The following is an 18,013-nucleotide window of genomic DNA, read 5'->3' as shown; positions in this document are numbered from 1 at the left end:
AAAAAAAAAAAAAAAAAAGGCATAATATCTGAAGTGCAATAAAGCACAGCACAATAAAATGAGACATGCCTGTAATAAGTTGTAAGAGTTCCATATCTCCCCTAATGATGGCAAAATGGTCATAACAACTCTAACTTCATATCCTCACAGTCTTCCAGAGAGGAGCAAGCCATTTTTATCAGTTGTTATTTAAGTCTTGGGATTTTCAGTCAGACCAATTTAAGAACAATTACTGTGGCTAGGAGAAAGTGATTGATGAAGGCCTGAGTCACATTTCTACTCCTAAAGACAGAACATATAAACTAAGGAATATAGGAGGGAGATGGAGCCGGAAATGAAAATTGTAAATTGTCTTTGGAAGAAGGGGGCATGGATGCCAGGGAGGGAAACAATAAATATCCACTGTATTTTTAAGGTATAGTAACTGATGCTGAGAGCAGTTCCTTTAACACACCTGTCACAGTGATATAGCTGGAGCTCAAAACCTCTCTTTTGACTTCACTGTCTATACTGTTAAACACTGAGAGGCCATATAATGTAGTGGTTAAAGACCAACCTGCTGGGTTTGAATCTCACCTCCACCATTTACTCGCTTGGTTAATTTATGTAACCCCTCTGTGCTTCTATCTTATCACCTTCTAGGATAGTGAAATAATAGATGTGAAATAGTTATATCAGCACTGATAAGTATGATTTATCTAAGTGTTTCTTATTAGTGGCTGTAGTGGTAACAGTATTCGTATAAGTACTATAATATACTAAATGATTATTGGATATTATCAATAAGCATTCCTTGTGGAATAGTCATAGCCTATCTATGATGACCAGTTATGATTTAGATTATGATTAACCTATGCAATGACCATTACATACTTCTTCATTAAGTACATATGTTTCAGACACTGGGCTAGGTGCTAGTGAATCTGAAGATGAAAATATAAAGTCCTGAGGCGCCTGGGTGGCTCAGTCATTAAGCATCTCCCTTAGTCTCAGAGCGTGATCCCGGCATTCTGGGAGTGAGCCCCACATCAAGCTCCTCCACTAGGAGCCTGCTTCTTCCTCTCCCACTCCCCCTGCTTGTGTTCCCTCTCTCGCTGGCTGTCTCTCTGTCAAATAAATAAAATCTTTAAAAAAAGAAAATATAAAGTCCTAATCTTTAGAGAGATTGCTGGCTAGTGAGTAGACAGAGTTATAATAAGTTATAATAGTTATAATATATACAATATATATAATATATTATAATTACGATATATCATTTTTTGATAAGTGTGTACTAGAAGAATATGCAAGTTATCTTGGAGACGTAGTACCTCACAGCCAGGAGAATCCAGAAGAGTTTTACTAAGGAAATAATGCTTGTGTTGAATTTTAAAGAATGTGTAGGGGTCATCCATGTGGACCAGATAGAAGGGCAGAGAAAACAGCATGTGCAAAAAGGCGTTGATATGTAAGCAGATGAATAAAGCAGATGTAGAGCGTCCATGGGAGGAGAGGTGAAGGAGATGAACTTGGAGAGCTAACTAGTAAAAGCATCCATCAGAGAGCAATGAGATTGCTTTGTCTATTTTTCTTTATGAAACAGTTTTGGAGGGTAGAAGTGGGACAGTCTTGTTTAAGATGACAAGTCATAAATATAGGTTGCTATTTCAGACAGTGACTTAATACGAAAACAAAGTGGTCATATGAAGAGTGACTGATACCCTACTTATAAATTCCTCCCAGATTACCTAGGAAAGAGAAAATGTGGTTTTCTCTCTTCTAATCATCTAAGTTAGTGAAAGTCGTAGCTCTCCTCTGCAAGCAGTCTGTTTCTGGTCAATGCATACTGTAACTGACCATATGCTGACTGTACTTCCTCTGTTCATGTTAGTGTGTTCACTAGCTAGACATTTTGTCAGTTGTGGGTGTCACCTGTCTTAGGTGACAGGACATAAGAAAAGCATTCGTGTCTGCTTCGTACAGCATTTACATCCGTGTCCAAATGCAGGTAAGGGCTTCAAGATCATCATGATAATAACTGGACATTCCCAGATCTGCCAGATACATCTTAGACCCAAACAAACAAACAAACAAACAAAACAATTTGCATGTTTTAATGTGCTTCCTATTAGTTTATGCCACAAATTTTCATTTGTTCTCCCATAATGACAGTTTTAAGAATATGACACTGATTAAAATCTCGGACTCTGTATTATTGTTTATTTCCTTGTGAAATTTCATTGTAAATGTGTCCACCACTTTCCTGGCAAAAAACTATATTGTGCTTAGCTATTAAAAGTCTGAAGGAGAAAATGTCCTTCAACAGATGAATGGATAAACAGGTTAGTAAAATACTAACTACTCAGCAGTAAAAAAAAAAAAAAAAAAAAAAAATGAACTGGTAATGCAGGCAACAACATGGATGAGTCTTATCATCCAGAGTAAAAAAAAACTAGATACAAAATAATGCTGTAGTGTTCCATTTATTTGAAACTCTTGAAAAGGCTAATTTAATCTAGAATGATAGAAAACTGGTCAGTGGTTGCTTCGAGCCACGGGTAGGATATCGAGATTATCTGGGAAGAGGAACAAGAGAATCCTTTCAAGGTGGTAGAAGTGCTCTGTTTCTTGACTATGGCAGTGCCCGTAGTCATATATACATTTGTCAAAACTCTTCTAGTGGTACATTTAAAATGAGTGGTTTTTATTGTATGTAATTTAGCTAAAAATCATTTAAGAAAAATATGAAGGAGAATTACTCTGTTTAGTCAGGTCATGATGGAGAAAAACAAGTCCCCTTGGTGTCACGTGCATCTTTATAAACAACTATACTAGTTTCTTATGGCTGCTGCAACAAATTATCACAAACTGAGTGGCTTAAAACACTGGAAATTTATTCTCTCACAGTTCTGGAGACCAGTAGTCAGAAATCAAGGTGTTGACAGGGCCCACTCTCTTTAGAGGCTCCTGGGAAGAATCCTTCCTTGCCTTTTCTAACTTCGGTGGCTATCAGCATTCCTTGGCATCTTTGGCTTGTGATCACATCACTCCAGTCTCTGTCTCCGTCTTCATATCTCCTCATTTGTGTGTGTCTCTCTTATAAGAACACTTGCTATTAGATTTTGTGTCCAGCTGGATAATCCATGATGATCATATGCAAAGACCTTTTTTTCCAAATAAGGTAATATTCATAGGTTCTGGGGATTAGGATGTGGACATTTTGGGGCATAGAGAGTGGGGCCCCATTTAGACTACATCAACTAATATTATTATTCATTAATGGAAGGCTTTTCTATCAGTTAGTAAAATAGAATTGTCCTTCGCCTTTTTAAACAGTGTTCTGCTATTATTATGTGATTCTGTGTGTGTGTGTGTGTGTGTGTGTGTGTGTGTGTGTGTTACACATACATACACACACTACTCTCTTTTCTATAGCTTCCTGGAATTAATCTAACTTTCCTTGTGTCATAGTGTTAAGATCAGAGACTCTAGTTGAAGTTTAGGAGAAATAGAACTGACATTCAGGTGATTTGTCTTGGGAAAAAGAAACTATGTAGGTAAGCAAAGCTCCCTAGACTTCTACTTTAGGTTTGAAGACAAAGGCCCAACTATTAATGTTATCTTGCTTTATTCTGTCTTCTTTATAATATATCATAGGAACTTTGCAAGGTTGATAGAATTTAATAAGTAGTTAAGAATAAAATTTGAATTTTTTATATTCTTTGATCAAAATAGCATCACTGTATCACCCCAATTCTGACAAATAGAATAAAAACTGTGAATAGGAAATTTTCATCAACCAAATCTCTTATAATTTGCTTAAGACAGACCAACACATCATTGAACTGAACATTTCAGTTTGACAGACTTTTGTTTGCCCTATGCTGTCTTGCAAACACGGAACTAAACATGTGCATAAAATGCAGGGCCTCTCCTGTTCCCTTGTTTGTTGTGATGGGTTGGGGGTAGGGTAGCAGATAGCCTAAAAGGAAAATGTTAATCTCAAATCAAAATTCTGAACAATAATAGGAAGTTGTTCATTCTTTTTCAGGCTGTAATATGTAAATAAATTTAATAAAAAAAAAAAAACTTCAGAATGAGCTAGTACAGATCCAAGCAAACACGAGCCACCATAGATTCTGCCTTAGAGAAAAGTTACAACTTTATATGGTCCCAAATGCTGCCAGGGCCTGGGAAGTGAGATCTATTACCCAGTGTGTTTGCACTGCCAATATTAGTAACTATGGTGAAAGAAATGTTTTTGGAGTGTCTGTGCCAAGATAGTATAGCTGCTTGGGAAAAGAAAAATTGATGTTGCAGAATTAACCAGCTCACCCTGGGATCCTCCAATCCTGCTTATCAAATGTCTATTTTTTTCTCACAGATAAATTAGAAAACCATTTTGCTGATTTTTATTGTGTCATGCAAATAGTTGGAGAGCCCAGTTTACGATCTTTGTTAATTTATGGAATGCAGATAGAGAAATAGACGGTAGGTAGGTTGGTAGCTAGGTAGGCAGGTAGATGGATAGATAGATAAACAAAATGTTACACAATTTATTATAGAAACCCTGGGGGGGTTTTGAGAAGAACTTGGGCTTTTTGTTTACTTTGTTCTGCTTATTCTGTGCAGGACCAATAGCTCATTGATCTCCATTCAGCCCCTTTTTGGTGTTACATTTCCCACTTTATACATCTGCAGACTGAGGCAGGATGAAATTGGGACATTCTCCAAGCAAAGCAAGTCAGTGACAGAGTCTCCTGGCTTTATGTCTGAACCTCAAACCACTAGACTATGCTTTCCATATGTATTTTTGATCTTATCAAATTAAGTTTGTGATGAGAAAGGAACGTTATCTAGTATTCGAGTTGGAAAATTAATTCTCCAATTTATTGTATCCCATTGAGAATTAGTCACATTCCAGATTTATAGTTTTCAACTTTTTTTCTTTTTTGAGTGAGAACCAAGTTGTAAAATATGCCTAGTCTCACAATTTAGGGACAGATGGACTGATTTTTTTTTTAGGCCTATTACAAAATAATCTTTAAGCAGTTAATCAGTGCAACTTCCATTTCAAAACATCTGAAGCAAATGAATTATTAAATTATTAAATTTAGCATGGATGGTTAACCTTTCAGGCTAAAACATGTGTACCCAGTATTGAAATAAGTTATTTCCTTTTTCAATTTCAAAAACTTTCTTTTTTTCTCTTTAGAAAAAAAAAATTGCTCTGTTAAATAGTGCAGTATTTTTTTTTTAAAGATTTTATTTATTTATTTGACAGAGATAGAGACAGCCAGCGAGAGAGGGAACACAAGCAGGGGGAGTGGGAGAGGAAGAAGCAGGCTCATAGCGGAGGAGCCTGATGTGGGGCTCGATCCCGGAACGCCGGGATCACGCCCTGAGCCGAAGGCAGACGCTTAACCGCTGTGCCACCCAGGCGCCCCAATAGTGCAGTATTTTTAACAAAATGTTAAAATTTAATAAGTGATAAGTGGAAAATTATAAGAGCCTTAAAGACATTAGCTCACCACCGAAAATACCCCCTTTCCAAATTCAGAATTAGAGACCAGTGAGCTATTAAAAAGTATATACTACTTGAGCTCTATTGTCTTGAGGCTACAAAAGGAGAGTTTAGGTTGAAGATAGCACAGGGTTATACAGTTGTATTATTATCTGAACATCAGTCATTAGTATTTCATTTTTCCTCTTTATTTCCTAAATCACACAGTAGTTAACTAGTTTTCATCTGTGTTTACTCTCCCTTAACATTTTACTTCAGGCTGATACCAAGTAAGGAAAGTTTTAGACCAAAAGGAAAATTTCTGTGGGAGTGATCAGGTTTTATAAGGTGAAAGAACATCTTGAACTCATAGAATCCAGAAGTGTGTTTCCTCCCTTGGTTTGCTGACAGTATGGGTATTTTGGCTTGTGGAGTGGCCCTTAGAAATATCATGGATTATGGATCAGAGGAAATAGCATATGTGGTTTTAGTTACCACCTATTGTGAATGACTTCCAAATCTATCTCAGCAACCCTGACCTCTTACTCTCTTTCTTGGCCTCTGTTTCTTGCAAGCTGAATCACATCTCTTCTTGGAAACATTGCAAATACCAGAAAGAACTGATGGTTTGATGCTGATAAGTATTTATCCTTATTTCTTTTTTTAACACCTTTATTGAGGTATAATTAATATACAAGGAAACTACAAATATTTAATGTATACATTTGAGTTTGGATATATGAATACACCTGTGAAACCATCACTGCAATCAAGGTAGTAGACATATCCATCACCTCTTAACAGTTTCCCTGTGTCCTTTTTATTTTTGTGTGTGATAAGAACACTTATCTACACTCTTAACAAATGAGATCGACCTTCCTAACAAAATTTTAAGTGGGCAATACAGTATTGTAACTATTCACACTATGTTATACAGCAGATCTCTAGAACTAGTATTGCACAACTGAAACTTTAAATCAATTGATTTTCCTCTCTCCCCATTCCCTGGTAACCATTTTCTTCTCTCCCCAGTCCCTTATAACCGTTGTTCTATTCTCTGCTTCTATAAATTTAACTCTTTTTTAAACCTTATGTAAGTGGAATCAGGCAGTATTTGTCCTTCTGTGTCCAGCTTATTTCACTTAGCATAATGTCCTCCAGATTTATCCATATTGTTGCAAATGGCAGGATTTTCTTTCTTTCAAAAAAAGCCTCTATGTCAGCTTACAAGAAATCAACCTTCTATAAATGAGGCTGACACTGTTGATCCACTGCAAGTGTAATACTTTTTTGAGCTGTTATTTCATTAATGGTGAAGAATTTAATCTTGTTATTTGCACCCTCTTGTACCATCATGGGATGTCATTGCATACATATATTGAACACCTATTGATATATGTTTATTGAACTCCTACCTTACAGTCACTGTGATAGATATAAGGATTACAAGTTGAATAAATTAGTACCTGCCTCAGAGTACAGTGATTTATTTACTTTTATCTGTTTTGGTTTCACCAATGTAATAAATAACTGTTCATGTTTTCTTTTTCTTGTAACACAGAGGAAATGGATGATTAATTCTCCTCTGCTAACTTAATTATTGAGTTCTATTGAAATTCTGTTGAATTCAGTTGATTTAAAATTATCAGTTTATAAATCTGTCTTTCCAACTATACTGTAGGTTTCTTGATTATAGAGATCAGTTCTTTCTCTTGATATTCATGGAGCCTAAAAACACAGCAGTGTGAAAACACAATACCAAGCAGCTAAAAGCTATTTAATTGATATGTCTAAATATAAAGGAAAGTGTTTTAAAATATCTTCTTGCTTTATTAAAAATTATTAAGCATATTATTTTGAAAGATACCTTTTGGCCATATCTATGTATTTATACTCACCAAAGATTTTTATGCTCATTAAACTTTTCAGAGTATCAAGGACAATGGTAACAAAGTAAATGCTACCCTGGCAGTCTTTGGGAGTAACAGTAGTAACTAAAAATTTTAAAAGGAAGAGAATATTTTCTGACTTGAAGTTTCACTTACATTTTCTAGACTAGTGATGGATTTCTTTATTAACAAAATTCTAACTGGGGAATTGTGTAGGATGAAGTCCTATTATTCCCCTGCCAACATCTTTTTTTTTAATTGTGTGACTCCCACTCTCTTAATCCTAACTCTCCTTCTGGAGTCTGTTTGCAATTAAATGTGACACGCTATTACTGGACATATGATTTCTTTCTTTTTTACCTTGCTGTTGTGTTATAATCGCATTGGCTACTTCAAAAAAATTTTTAGAAAGATTTTGTGATCTAAATTATTGGCAGTATTAAAGAATATAGTTTTAAAAGCAAAAAGTATACAGAATTTCACAAATACTGATTTCTCCTCATTGTAGAAAATAATGCTATCTTTTTCTTCTCCTTATACCTTATATTTTAAAATACATTTTAAAATTAAATCCCAAGAGTACAAAAGGACAGATAAGCAATTCTGATTTACTCTGATTTATACTGAAGAATACGGAGTCCATTAGCTAAATTCATGTGTAGTCTCAAGTAATAGCTAAGAAAAGGTTTGTGATGAGCTTCAGCTTTCCTATGTTTGAATTTTTAAAAATTATTTCAGCATATATGTGCATCAGCTCGATAATAGCATGAATGTGCTTTTTGACATGAAAGTATTTTCCAGTTATATCTTACAATCAGGGAAAGCAAGTAGACAAAGTTGAACATGCAATCTTCTGTGTTCAGCTGTTTCAGAACTGATTTAATGGAAAAATCGCTTTAAAGGTTTGGTTTTAATTTCTTAAGACCTCTATATTGAAGCAGTGAGCAGCTGAGGTCCTCTAGTGTCATAGCTGAATATGGCATCAGCTTTTAAGATTTTGTGAATTGTGTGTGTGCACGTCAGAGAAAGAGAACAAGCACAAGAGAGATTCCTACTGTAGACTTGACTCACAGAGCTGAATGAACTTAGAAAACTAGGTTCTTATGTTTTGTTAGTCAATTTCAAGGAAAGTTTTTCTTTCTTTCTAAAAGGTGAGACATTTGCATTCTTTCATATGCACATATTTATCAATGTTACTATGCTTGTTTTAAAGTTTGGGAACTTTTCCTTTCCATATTTGGTTTCTTTTTTGAGGGTGTTATGAAAACTCCATTAACTTAAAATTGTTTTTGTTTCACATATTCCCTGTTTGCTTTAGAGTGACTGTTGTGGCTCTTTAATATGTGGGAAACTATTTGATAAAGATAGTTTAAATGAGCATTTATAAATAGTAACTTTTATTGTTTCTTTTTTACATACTTCATGGAGAATATCAATTTATTTTAAAATATGGCTGACAACCAGTGATTATCTGACATTTGAGAAAAAAAAAAAAAAAGTCTGAGAGAAAAAGAGCCAAGGGAGGAAAACAAACAAAAAAACTTACCCCAGAGGAAATGAAGATAACACATTTCCCCCCCCCCCCCGAATCAGCAGAATTCTAGTAACTATCCTCAGAGAGACTCAAAAGAATAATGTATCCATACCAGAGAATAGGATCTATTGAAAGGAACAACTACAGAACAGAAAAGAATCTGGAAATTAAATAATAGAAGAGATAGGATTAAAGGCTGTGCTTACAGGAAATAAAACAGAAAGTTGGTTTGGAGAATGGATCTAATTTTTACCTGCCCACTAAGAGTTCTAACTAAAAGATACAGCAGAGTGAGAAAACAAAGACCTAACAAATTAACTTTTCCTTGTTAATTCTTCTGCTAATAGAACATGTAAGTCTTCAGGTTAAAAGGGCACACCTATCGCTTACTAACATAAATGCACAAATGCCCACACTCTAGACATACTGGACTAAAATTTTATAAGTTTAATGATAAAGTGAAAAAGAATCTGAGGCTTTCAGAGAGGAATAACAAGGTATCTACAACAAAATTATATTGATACCGGACTTCTTACCATTAATGAAGAACACTTAAAGACAATGGAGAAATCTTTTTCCAAGTTTAAAGATAAGAATAAGATATTTTAAGACCTGTCATACTTTAAAATGTCCTACTTATGCCACACTTATGAAAAATTTTCTCATGGATGTATTCTAGCCAAATAAAATAAAAATAAAAAACAAATTATAGGAGGTATAAAAAATGATACTAGCTGATGATAATCTTCATGAATAGTTATAATCATATAATTATAGTATCTATTAAATCCTGATGACTGAGACCTTTTCGCTTGAGAACTAGGGGTTAAGGGGCTTAGGTTTATATTTTTTCCTTAGTTCTACAGTGAATATTTACTAATCATAGTATGGCAATGTGACACTCACTTCCCATCTGTCTCAGAGTGAAAGTCAAAGTCTTTACAATGGCCTAAATGGCCTGCATGATCTGAATCCTTGTTATTTCTCTGACCTCATCTCTTAACACATTTCCCTTGGCTCATTCTACTGCATGCATAGTGGCTTCATTGCATTTTCTGAACTGCTGTGCAGTCTCCCAGTTCAGGACTTGTTTACTGTGCCCTCTGCCTGAATCACCTGTTTCCCAGAGAGCTACATGTGTTTTTCACTTCTTTTAGATTTCTGCACAAATGTCACTTTAGTGAGGCCTTCCTTGATCACACTCTATATGTATTAGCAACCTGCTACCGCACATTGTCTCTTCCCTACTTTTTCTCCTTAACACTTAATCACCATGTCATATTATATATTTACTTGTTTATTCATTTAGCCTTCAAGAAAGAAATGTAGATTTCTTTTATTTCATTTATAAAATTTGATAATGTAAAAATATAACTAATAAAAATCAGGAGTTGGGAAAGGAAAATGGGAAAGTTGTAAAAGTATGTTAATTATATCATCTTGCATAGCGAAGACTTAATTATATTAACTAAAATTCTAACCACCAGCAGAATTGAAAACAGAAACTGCTAAGGGTGGATCCCTCTGTAAAGTCAGACTAGAATGAGAGGAGAGGGATTTTCGCTTTTCATGTCTTGTTCTTTCTTATGGTTTTAATTTAGAGGAGGGAGTCAAATTGCAAGTATTTTTTTTGAAAATTTTATTCAGCTTACTTTTTTTAACATCACATTTTTTGAGCTATACTTTACATACTTTAAAATATAACCTTTTTAGTGTACAGGTCAGTTAGTTTGACAAACTCAGTAGTGTAATCATCATCAAAATCAAGATAACGGTAAAATTTCCACATACTCCTTTGTAGTTAACCTGTCCCTCCAAGCAAGCCCATGATACCAGTGACCTGTTATTCCATCCTTTTACTTTTACTTTTAATTTACATCTTTTATTTAATGTGGGTTGCTGATAGCCTGAATACAATTGAGCCTTAATTCCTATCCAATCTGACAATTCTTACCTTTGAATTGGTGAGTTTAGATGTTTACATTTACATTTAATATAATGATTGATACATCCTAATTAAAATCTGTTGCTTTCTAATTGTTCCATTTGTTCTGTGTTCTTTTTTTCCTTTTATTCTGCCAGCTTTGGGGTTGACTTTTTTTTTAAATAATTCCATTTTATCTCTACTGTTGGCTTATTTATATCTTTTTTAAAAATTACTTTTAGTGATTGCCTGCAGATATTAATTTAATTTTTAAAAGTCTAATTCAAAATGGCAAAAAAAAAAAAGTGGGTAGAAAAGAAATCTATACCAAAATGTTAATATTGATAGTTTGGGAGATTGGGTCTGAATCCATCTGTCCTACTTTTCTGTATCTCATTCCTGACTTCCCATATGAATGGTGCTTGATTTAAAAAAAAAAAAAAATGGAAAGAGATGAAGAGAGAGAGATACGGGGCATCACGGTGGAAGATGGCTTAGAAAGAATTAAAGAGAAATGTTTGATAAATCGTAAATTGCTGGAGGTTGTTTTGTGGATTGATATAGAAAGTAACCTCATGTAAATCTACCATAAAATGTATTTTAGCTATTTTTCAGGGACTTAGGCATTTTGTCTTGAGCAGGAATAGTGGTTTTCCTTGACTTAGTTCTGCCACGTATCTGAAACTTTTCTGATAATTTGGCAAAGCCAAACCTGCAGAAGGTTAATCACAAGCCACCAAAATTCAACTCCCTTCCTGGAAAAAATAAATACTGCTATTAGAGTAGCTTTAGGAAACTGTAGGATCTTTGCCAGATCAATTTTGTTGCAATCAGAAAATCCAAAATATGTATATAGTGTATATTTTATAAATTGTATAGATTGTATTTTCTTTGAATAGAGGAGGAATAATAAAAATATAACTGAATTTTTATACCTTATTTTATTCTTTAAAATAGATTTTGTATCTGCTTTGTAATTGATCTATTGATCTGTGACCTTTTGTTTTCTTCGTAGCTATTCAAAAGTTCTGTGCATTGCGTTTGAAGTACTTCAAGGTTTGCAGTATATGAACAAACATGGTATAGTACACCGAGCACTGTCTCCTCATAATATTCTTTTGGACCGAAAGGTAATTGTCAAATAATACATTAAATATTTGTTTGTTGTTTGTGGTTGGAAGCTACTGAAATCAGACCCACTTAGAGGGACCATAGTATACAAATATGTTTTAATAATATTCATAATGAAGTGGCTCTATGAAAGTGATATCTTTGTGGTGGTTAGAAAAAAAGCAACTATCTTTAAATTATATAAATCCATGTGTTTTTCACATGTATTATTCTTTTTTTCCCCAAGATTCATCTTCTAACTTCATGTTTGGTTTTTCCTTTCATTCGCTTTCTGAAAAATAGGCATGGTAGCTTCCCAGTCTATTCTTCCTCTGAATTTGCTTTCATTTTAAGAAAGTTCTCTATTTACATAGAGTATTTTTGTTATAACACAGCTGCATTGTATTTTCTGCTCTTTATTTTTCTTCTTCCCCATTTTTTCTTTTTTATTTTATTCTCCATTTATCTTCTTTATTTACCAGCTGTTCATACCAAGCTTCTTTTCTTATTGGAGTGCCACTTCTCTACTTGGAAATCTTGTGGGAGATTAATAAGAAGCAGGTCAACCTCTATAAGAGAGTTATGGGTAGCAAGATTAGATATGTTTTCAGGAATAATCATACTTTCATTTTTTTTCATAAGCACATAAAATAGTTTTGAGAGATATTTTTCTGGGGAAGTAGTTTTTGTAGTAGTAGGATTATTCTTTTCCTCTGATTTTCTCCCAGACTTTTACTACAATTACCCTATGATATTAAAAATCATAAAGTAGTACTCATTAATTTCATTTTTGTAGCAGTGGAGTATCTAACCAATCTGAGTTGTTTTAATATATAAACGTTTTATAGTGCTGGGAAATAAAATTCTTGAGAAAAAGAAAACAAATCTTAAAATCAACTTAACTTTTTTAAAAGTCTTAAGTATCTAAAAGGAGGAAAACTTAAGAGACTTATAAAATTTATATTTGCTTTTTATTAAGAACCTCACTTTTGTGATTATTATGACTTTCTCAAACACTATAAAAATTGTTAGAAATGTAGCAGATTCACTAATATCTTGATTTGTGAACTGATCTTTTCAAGTTAAGAGCTCCCGTGTCAGGTTTAAATTATAACATTATGAATGGACTTGAAGTCCTTGGAAAAAAATTCTTTTATTAAAATTATCAAAAAATTTCTAAGCAGGGATTCAAGACAAACGAGAACATTTCTGCTTTTTTTGTTTTGTCAAAATACCTGGAAAATATAAACAAAAAATTTTAAGTGTTATTTGTTGTTCTGAGATCTCTATATAAGTGATATATGTGTATGTACATACATACATACACATATGCCTATACATATATTTGTAATGAGTATAAAGCAGGTTTCAAACATTGGCAAATACTTTTTAATAAAATTATGGTAAACTAAAATTATGGTAAATTCATTTTTTCTTTATTTATGAAATGTATAATGATACTTTTTCCTGCTACTAATATTAAAACATTTAATAGTGATTTTTATTACTATTATTGTAGGGACATGTTAAATTGGCTAAATTTGGACTTTATCACATGACAGCTCATGGTGATGATGTTGATTTCCCAATTGGGTAAGAATGTGTTTTCTTTTTTTCTGAGTTATGTCTTAAACTGTGTAATATTTGATAAAATATATATTTCATTAATTATTAGTTATATTACTTCCTTACACAAAACTAGCTTTTCTTTATTAACATATTTTACTTTTCCATATACTTTTAAAGAGTAGACAGTTTTTCCCAGTGTCCAAAAGATATCTAATGTTTATATTTCATTGAATTGGCAGAGAGGCTAACAGATTATTGACCTTCTTCATCTTATAATGCTTACTAATTAATTTCATTTCACCCAGAATTAGTTAAATTTAAGGCAAGAAGGCTGGCCAGATTCTTACAGTGATAATGGGTGTTCCTTAAAAGACTGAGAAAAAGCATTCTCATAGTATGTTCTACTCTTTCTAAATTAAATTCCTTGGTCCATAAGATATAATTGTATATTAAGAATCAAGTTAAGTCATTGTAGGTATCAGAGGTAATGGGGTAGAGTCTACACCTAAAAGTCTATGTTTAAGTTTGGAGAGGTGTATTTGATCATTTCTGCTATGGAAGTCCAGTTTATGTTGGCCTCCAAGACAGGAAAGTTTATTTTATCCTGTTCTTAGCCAGATGCTTTTGATACAGATTTTTGTGTTACATTTATTGTGTGGTCGCTTTTCAGACATTTTAATAGTATAATTCTTTTATTTTTTGAGTGTTTAATTTTGGCATTATTTTCAATACATAGAAGTTTCAAAATAGTACAAAGAATCCGTATATAGCCCTCACTCAGTTTTCCCAAATGTCAACATTTCACTACATTTGCTTTCTTTCTTTTTTCTTATACATATAGGTGTATGTGTATATTAATATTTTTTTTGAATCAGTTAAGAGTAATTAGTGCATATGATGCCCTTTTACCCCTAAATACTTCAGTTTGTATTTCCTAAAGTAAGGAATTTTCTTACATGACCACAAAACAAATATGAAAACAAGGAAATTAAAATTAATGTAATACTGTTATCTAATCTAGAGACCTTAATCCTATTGTTCAATTGCTTTGTGATTTTTTAAATAATATCCATTTGTGTTTTGCTCTTTGGGCTCTCTAAAATCATTTCTGTCACTCCATTACCAAGAATTGTGGTTTGAAGTCATGGAATGTGTTTCTATAGGAGAACATTGCTTAATTAGATGTTTTTAAAAAAGGACTCATTTATAAATTACCCTTTTTACTTTATAGGGTAGATTATAGGTTTCTTACCTAAAATTTTTGTTAGTTAGGCCATCGCTAGTAATCTTAAAGTGAGTTGCTTGTTCATCCCTTCCTTTAATTATTAAGAAAATATTTATTGAGCACCTGCTCTTCTGGCTGCTGGATGTGCAAAAACAGATAAGATAGGTTCCTGTCCTCAAGAAGCTCATTGTTTAATGGGAAAATTTTCTCTTTTGATGGCCAACTTATTAAGGTACATAAATTAATCATCTTAAAGTTTTGCATACCAAAACTTGTGGTCAGAGGAAACAAACAATTGTTTTCCAAGCATGAAAACAATATTTTGTAAAAATAGCCACTTTTTATTTGTGGGGGGAATAAAAACCCTTTTGAGTATAATAAAAATAAGTCCACAGTAAAGCACTAGTATCTTCTTTCATATGTGATAATTGCCTTTTGAAGTAACTTTTAGGGAGCAGTAGTCTGACAGGAAGTAAATGTGATTGCTAATTCTTCATGTTGTCTAAATCAAGCTGTATGAGAAAGAACTCCAAAAACATAATGCAAACAAAAATCACTTTAATTTTTTTTTACCTTTTACTTAAAGATGCTTTAGGTTTACTAGTGACGAATGGAAGAAAGGAAGTGATTTTTTGTAAAGCACATCAAGCATTTTGAAGAACTACTTTTGAATTTAAAATGCTTGAATACAATTGGTCTTGTGTGCCATTTGGTCTGGTTTACTTTGAAGTCTTGGACCCAAAGGGTCTGACCAGAAAGTATCAAAGAGCAAAATGTGAAACATTAGCCAGGAAAAATAAAGTGATCAAACAGCTAAGGCATGAAAGAAAATATTTACACCAGAAAAAGCTTGCAGTTGATTCAAAAGACAAATATTAAGGAACAACAAAGTAAAATGTTAACATCTGTTTCAAAATATTATAAAGAGTTAGAAATTGGACATTCATTTCAGTTGGCCAGTAGCTTAATACCTTGTTAAAAGATCAAACAGATGATGAAAGCCTCACCAGCCATACAGCAAAGTTCTGGTAATTTTCTTTGAGTGTTAAAATGCTATGCTAAAGAAGAGACAGTTGTTAAAAAGAGATAATCTACATTTAAAAACAATCCTAGGGTTTTTTTTTATTAATTAGTGTAATCAATTCTTGATTAGAAGGGAAATGAGAATTTTTGGAGCGTGGGTCACCTCTATGCCTCTAGATATCACCAGTCAGAAATCTTGGATTTAACGATTTACTTATAGTATTACTTGGCCTTTCACTACCCACACCATTATTTTTGGATAAGATGTGCTGGAAATCAGGATTAAAAATAAACAATTTGCCTTCTAGATGTATCATGGTTATGATGATTAAAAATACAACATTGCATTTATGTCATATTTTCCATTTTTATAAAAATAGTACCCATTAATATTTATAATAGTTTTGTGAGATAAACATTATTATTCCTGTTTTCAGATTAAGAAACCCTGATCACATATAGAATATATGCTAAAATTGAAACTAGAATACAGGTATTATAATATCAAGTCCATCCTTTCTCTACTAGGTTTCAGTTGTCTCCAGAGATGTCATTTAAAAGAGCAATATGATCACTTTAGAGTAAAATGACATAATACAAATTTGTATATGAGAGAAATATATGAGCAAATTAAAAGTAGATATTAGTATCATTATCATCATTGCATTAAAATGGAAAGAAATGTAAAAGCCTAATTTACCCATTTGAATTTAAGTTATATTCTGTGACTTAATTGACTTATATCTTACATGTAAATAAGTATTGGCAATCATAGTGTGAGGAGGAGGCTGCAGAAAAATTCAGAAAAGAAATGGAAGTGATATTTGAGTGCCTGCGTTACATGTTATTACATAGATGTTCCATATGCTTAAATATATTTTGATTACAGTCATTATCGCAGGGTGTCATAGTAATCTAATCGCCGTAGAATTGAAAAATCCAGATAATTGTGCTCATGACTAAATTTAATGATAAATGAAGAAAAGGTATGCACGTATGCAGTAAGGCAGAAATCCCCTCATTTTCATTTCTCTTCTAAAGCTGTTTTGTTTCTTTTGTTTCTAGAGTATAGGATTTAAATTTAATAATTGTCAATATGTCTGATACTTATGTACTGTCTACTTAAATTGTAAGGAAGTCTTAATTGGCATTCTTTATAGGAAATGTTATTTTTTTAAAAGATTTTATATTCATTTGAGAGAGAGACCACAAGCAGGGGGGAGGGGCAGAGGGAGAAGCAAGACTCCCCATTGAGCAGGAAGCCCGATATGGGACTGGATCACAGAACCCCAGGATTGTGACCAGAGCCAAGGCAGATAGTTAATGGACTGAGCCACCCAGATGCCCTAAAAAAATAACAATTTTTTTAACAAAAACTTACTGAGCATATCTTATTTTTAAATTTTATTGGTAGTTGTTGTGGGCTTATAAAAATGAGTAAGATACACCAGGGCCCTCAAGTTTGTTTGTTTGACAGGAGGGTAAACTTTTGTATACTAAATATAAACATAAACAAAAACAAAACATAAAAATGTGTAGTATTACATATTGTGTATAGTCTATTACATCATATATAAAACAAGTAAAATAAGTATCATAATCATCTGAGAACTATAAGAAAGATACAGATAAAATACCATGGGGATTCGCTGAGAGGAAAAAGAATTTCCATCTCAGCAGATCAACTTAAGGTTTTATGGAATTATTCATAAAATGAATTCATTAGAAAATGAAAGTTAGAAGTTTGACACATTTTATAGAATATAATGTTTATAAAGCCTTTGTCTTTTTTATTAAATAGCTTACATTTATGAGTTTAGAAGACAGAAGACATTAACAGTGTTTTAGTCTGATAGGAAGTTATTTTATACAACAATATGATTTTCTTATCAATTCCTTTATATTTTCCATTGAATTTCCTGCTAAAAATTTTTCTGTACTTTTTATAAATACAAATTTTTATCTTCAGTGAAGTATTCTGAAATTAACCTATAACAAATTTCTATAACATCTATCACCTGAATATAGTAATGTACTGAGAGACAAAAAGAAATGCATCTATAATAAAGACAGTTCAAAGTTAACCTAATCAGGAAAAAGATGAAAAACTCAAAATGCACAAAATAAGATATGGTAATGGAAAAATAACTGCAGAGTTAGAGAACATTAGAAGACTTGATAAATTATTTTTTGCTTAGCTCTGAGCAAATTTGAAAGCTAGAATAAAAGGAAGGGAAATACAAATCACCAAAACTTA

At 32.8% G+C, this 18,013-nt stretch overlaps 1 protein-coding gene across 7 annotated transcripts in view; it reads left to right on the top strand.

Annotated features, from left to right (window-relative positions):
- Nucleotides 1-18,013, top strand: part of TBCK (TBC1 domain containing kinase) — a 200,420-nt gene that overhangs the window by 36,532 nt on the left and 145,875 nt on the right. For all 7 annotated transcript variants that reach the window (XM_026499132.4, XM_044384227.3, XM_044384224.3 and 4 more), the window contains 2 exons: nt 11,845-11,959; nt 13,459-13,532. In XM_026499132.4, the coding sequence (XP_026354917.1) occupies nt 11,845-11,959; nt 13,459-13,532 (189 nt within the window). The remainder of the gene's footprint in view (nt 1-11,844; nt 11,960-13,458; nt 13,533-18,013) is intronic.

Source organism: Ursus arctos, unplaced genomic scaffold (assembly GCF_023065955.2).
Source record: "Ursus arctos isolate Adak ecotype North America unplaced genomic scaffold, UrsArc2.0 scaffold_11, whole genome shotgun sequence".
Classification (NCBI taxonomy): Eukaryota; Metazoa; Chordata; class Mammalia; order Carnivora; family Ursidae; genus Ursus; species Ursus arctos.
This window is presented reverse-complemented; position numbering and strand designations above follow the sequence as displayed.